The sequence below is a fragment of the Hylaeus volcanicus genome, chromosome 5 (genome assembly GCF_026283585.1).
Source record: "Hylaeus volcanicus isolate JK05 chromosome 5, UHH_iyHylVolc1.0_haploid, whole genome shotgun sequence".
NCBI classification, from domain to species: Eukaryota; Metazoa; Arthropoda; class Insecta; order Hymenoptera; family Colletidae; genus Hylaeus; species Hylaeus volcanicus.
In genome coordinates, this window is record NC_071980.1 from 12028965 (window position 1) to 12034012 (window position 5048).

General features: G+C 40.6%; 1 protein-coding gene across 1 annotated transcript; it reads left to right on the plus strand.

Annotated features, from left to right (window-relative positions):
* The first annotated feature begins 498 nt into the window (after nucleotides 1–498).
* Nucleotides 499–1881, plus strand: LOC128877263 (uncharacterized). Its single transcript, XM_054124414.1, has 3 exons — nucleotides 499–510; nucleotides 653–864; nucleotides 1752–1881. Exons 1-3 carry the CDS (start codon nucleotides 499–501, stop codon nucleotides 1879–1881), a joined length of 354 nt encoding a protein of 117 aa, XP_053980389.1.
* The last annotated feature ends 3167 nt before the right edge of the window (nucleotides 1882–5048 follow it).

A 5048-nucleotide genomic window follows, 5' to 3' on the forward strand; every position in this document is an offset into this window, starting at 1 on the left:
CTCAAGCCTTTTAATTGAAGAATGAATCGAGCTTTTGAAGAATTTCAGTCTCTCGAGGACATTGGAGAAGTCTCCATTAATATGATATATCTTCATAACAAAAACAACATAATGAATAAATAGAATAACGAGTTTACCACAAAGAATAACCTGTTCGACCGTACCAGAGCTCAATACCCGATCGAAACCGGTGAAAATTAACCCCGTAACAATGACACAGGATTCCGGGTTACGCGATCGACTTTTCAATTAAGGATAGTTGCTGGAATCCGACGGAATTCCGCCTATGCTGTTTTCGCCAGCTCGCGCCAGATGAATATATTATTGGTACAAGTTGTTACGTAGCCCGATGATCCCGTAAATGGCAACTGTATCACGGACTCGTCAGTCGGGACATTAGAAAATACCGGTGCGGTGCGTAACACCACCAGCCACGGGGTATAAAAGAACTGTCCACCCCTGTGGACCACACAGTGCGACTGTGAGCCAGGTTTAACCATGAATCTTCTGGTAAGACGTTATCGAAGCGCGACGGAGTTCCCGTGGTATTCGACTCAGTCCTCGACTAGTGAACTCGAAACAAACACCGTCGTTGATTTTCTATTCTCGATAGGAGAGTGATTTTGGTGACGTCAGATCATGAATTTTTTAGCTGCTGCTGTTGTTGATCGGTTTCGCTGCCGGCGTGAGCGTCACCGTCCCTGAAAAAGTGACGAGCGCCAACGACGTGCCGCAGCAACAAGCAGAGCCTGAGAATCAGGTGAAGGTTAATCCCCAAGACGGGGAGGGCGATAAAAAAGTAGCGAAGAGAAGCTACGGATGGGGTCCGTGGGGCTACGGAGGATACAGCTTCGGATGGCCTTGGTACGTAGAGCGAGGAACCCTTTGGTAGTGAACGTTGCTGAAGAAGCTTTTCGGGTTTCCTCTCGTGAAATTTGAGCAACAGGATCGATACATACAGGGCTTACTAGACTCAATAGGATTTAATGTGTGTATAGGGATTAACGAATGAGTAGTTTGAATGATTAGCACTAATTCAATCAAGCAATACGGTTACATTGTATTTCAATTAGGTAGCGATTCAATTTTGTGATTCGTTTGTAATCCATTGCGAATGTAATTCGTTTGAATTCCAGTGATTTTTAATTATGAAATTGATTTGAAATTCTAGTAATTTATTGTGTAATTATTAGACTGCGGATTTTTATGCATTTAGAGGAAAGTTGAATGTGCAAGAACCTACAAAATGCAAGCAATATGCAAGAATATAAAAAATATTGAAAGTAAAGTTCATGTTATAATATGTGCGGAATAAAATAAATTCCTATTTAGGTTCAATTTTTGTAGGCACGTTCGCGAAGATTTTATTTTCCATAAAGATCCGCAGTATCTTCGTCTAGTAATTACGTGATCCATTTTGTGTGACTGAAATCATACGATTCGATCTAAATCGAAAAATATTGTAATTTAAATCCCTCGAATTTAAATAATCAATTAATCCACGATTCATTCAAACAACAATAAAATTGAAATCCAGTCTCATTAAAATACAGCTCTCTGTTCAGGTATTGTAAATTTATAAACAATTAGGTACCCTTGATAATTTCCTCTTTCTTGTTAAAAATTTCCTAGTAGTTTCTTTCCACATTTTCTAATCATTAATCCAGTTGTCGTCTGCTACCAATTCCTTCCTCCAGACTTTGTCAATTCACTTTTTCATTTTTCGAGGTATTCACAAGTTTGGTTTTTAGGTATGGCGGTGGCCACGGATGGTACGGCTGGTACCCCAGTTGGCCCCTGTATTATGGTGGCCACGGATACGGCGGATACGGCGGGTACCGCGGTTGGCCAGGCTACGGTGGTTGGTACAAGGGATGGTAAATTGGGGAGAATGCAACTCATTTACATTCGTAAATATATATCACGACTTCTCCTTGGTATTTACGAGCTTTTCCACAGCGTTTGTGTAACCTTATGCGTTGAAGGTTATCGCGATGCTAAGACTGAGTATAATGTTAAAACGTGTTACCCTTTAAGAGTATCGGATATTTTTGTCCGAGGCAAAAATTTCTCACTGTCAATCGGATTCTCTAATTAAATAAACTGAACTGTATTTCATGGTACCGAGAATAATTCCGCAGGCTACTAATTTCATTGCTGAGCAATTTATCCCAATTGTTTTTTAATACAAGTCCATCCTCTCGACGAAGAAAATAAATAGAAGGGATGAAATAATTTTTTCACCTAGCCTCTATGACTGTAATTGATACTATAGTTCCTCAGCGTAGTAATTCCATTGCTGAGTAATTAATCCCTATTGCTGTTCTTTTTTTTTATACGAGTCCACCCTCTCGACGAAGAAAATAAATAGAAGGGATGAAATAATTTTGTCACCTACCCTCAAACGTTTCCGTATGTAGTTCGCCAGTATTTCCTCGCACACAGTCAGATTTTTGTCCGTGTCCTGCAAAACGGATGCGTATATTACACGTTGCAACGTAGATTTCTAATCTCCTTGGGAGTGAACCTTTATGATGTCGGTCAGATCCTTGATTCTTTGCAGCCTGGCCTGCTGCTGTTCCGTCGAAATGTTGCAAGATCGCGAACTCGTTGGGTACATTGCAAGCTGGTACGAAAGACGTCTGACTTTTTCTGCTTTGACGTTAGAAATCCATAACACTTGTCGCTCGGCGTGACACTCCGCATGCACCTGATATGCGACATATCGTTGCTTGGAAACGATCGCGACAACACGAGAGGTTATTGGATTTTGTCCAGGGTTCTAATATAAATTTGTTTGGATGAAATTCGCGTACCTCTTGACAAAGGAGTTCATTTTAATTGTAAAGTTGAACAATTGTTTTTGTCGGAGATAAAACGTTCGCAACGTTTTTTTTGATCGATTACTGGTTTGGGGAACTCTGCCTTAACTATCGGGGGAGTAGAAGGCATTTACATTGTCGATAAGGCAGAGTTTATAGGAGTTTATAGGTTTATAGAGTTTATAGTTTATAGGTTGCCTAGGAGTTAATCTTAATTGCGAGATGGAGCAATTGTTTTAGTGGGAGCTGAAATGTGTGTTCAGGTTTGATTTATTGTTTGGGGAACTCAGCTTTTATTATTGGGGGAGTTGAAGATGTTCGCTTTATCGATAAGGCAGTGTTTATACTGATATCGGTAAGGCAGAGTAACTGAAAATAAAATACTACGTTGACCACCACGTCACTCACATATGGGTGACAAGGATTTTCATCGAGGCATTAAGTAAATTAATTTCTGAAGGTACGGTGTTAAAGAAAATTAATCTGTAGAGGATTGGTGCATTCTAAAGGGGTCGCAAAAATAAGTAAAGAATTTTGTATAGAAACAAAATTTTAGCCTCGCAGGAATTTCTATTTGATGCATATTTTTACTAGGTGTATCATAAGTCTTGTCCGTTTATCAAAATTTATTATTGTATGTAGACACAGGTAAAGTGAAGCCAAACACTGAGACTGAAACAGGTCTCCCGGTAGATAAATGTATAGCGTTAAATGATAACCAAGCTGCTTACCATCAGGGGTACCAAATCCGACTTTATCGGTACAGAATGGCCTCAGATTGCAGCGCCACGAGGAGTGAGAATTGAAATAAACGGAAGATGATCAAGTAGGAAATTGTAGAGTTTCAGGAAGTATATCTCACGTCGATAATATAGACGGTAGCAGTGTCGAACTTTCGCTTCATAGCTTACTATAGTTCTCGTCAGAGGATGCTTCCTAGGTTCAGGGAGTGAGAACTCGAACTCCCATGGCGGGACAATAGGCGTAAAATTAAATATAATTAAAATGAAAAATAATTAAATATTTACCTCCTAACCTTACAGTAGAACGATTCTCAAATAATAACAAACGAATAAACTCTAGCTTACAATTCAAGCTCGATAACTCTACAAGCTCCAGATATTCCTCATAATATATACATAATATTATTTAACATTTAACTGTCCTGGATATCAAGACCAACTCTGAAAATGGAGATGATCATTAATGTATTCAATCTCTGACATCCCTGCACCTTCATGGCTTACAATTTAAGCTCAGAAACTCTATAAACCCTTGATATTTTCAATATTATATTAATAACATTATTTAACATTTAACTGTCCTGGGAGGGTACACAAAGGCTAACCCTGAAAAAGGGGATGATCCCACCCCTTATTTCCCAGTACTCCTTACAATTCAAGCTCGAGAATTCTAGCTTCCAAGTTCACAAAATTTCCAATAAAATATACATTATACACTATCAAACATTCAACTATCCTTGCACGGGACGTCCAGCTCCGGAAAGGGGGGACGATCATCGCGCCCTATCCTTCAGGAGTCAAAGGCCAACCGGTTCCACTTTTTGTGTATCGAGTTTATTGCTCTTAAGTAGCCACCGTCCAGCGCGCACAAAGGGATGCGTCAGCATCCCCCTGTCCGGTGGACCAGTTCTCTGTCAGCGGAAATTGACCGAGAAGATTTTCAAACGAGAGTCAAAGGCTAACTCGATGCATTTTGCGGTCTGACTCCGTGCACAATGGGAGTGGACAGCGGCTATTGTCGAGGAAAAAGTAGCCAGCATCCCTATCCGGATGGACCAGTTCCCGAACGGACTCGCCGTCCGCGGAACTGTCCCGGCAGGGAGGGCAGGACCTCGCCACGCGAACGAACAGGTTTCGACGGAAGGGACGAGACCGAGAACGAAAATGGATCGTGATCCAGATCAGGTGGAAAACTGGTCCATCGTTCCCTCGGAAACGGGAGCGGGCCGTCCACGTGCTGCTTGACCGAGGATCAAGGATCAGAGATGAGAGCGGCAGGTTCAGGACGATGAAAATTAGAACAGGTTGTGATCTTTTATTTATTTTTTGATCTTTTTAAAAGTTGTTCAATGCAAGAGAGTGAACACTTTGGAAAATTGGTATTCGTTGATGAATCAAGATGAGTCAAGATGTAATTGTTCTGTATATGGAAATACAAACGTTCATTGTAGATACATAAACTCAACGAAATGGTGAATTGGAA

Bases quoted from the DNA above. Each gene is read 5' to 3' on its own strand.
- LOC128877263 (XM_054124414.1), top strand. The intron at 865-1,751 runs GTACGTAGAGCG...TTTGGTTTTTAG, and splicing joins TACAGCTTCGGATGGCCTTG to GTATGGCGGTGGCCACGGAT.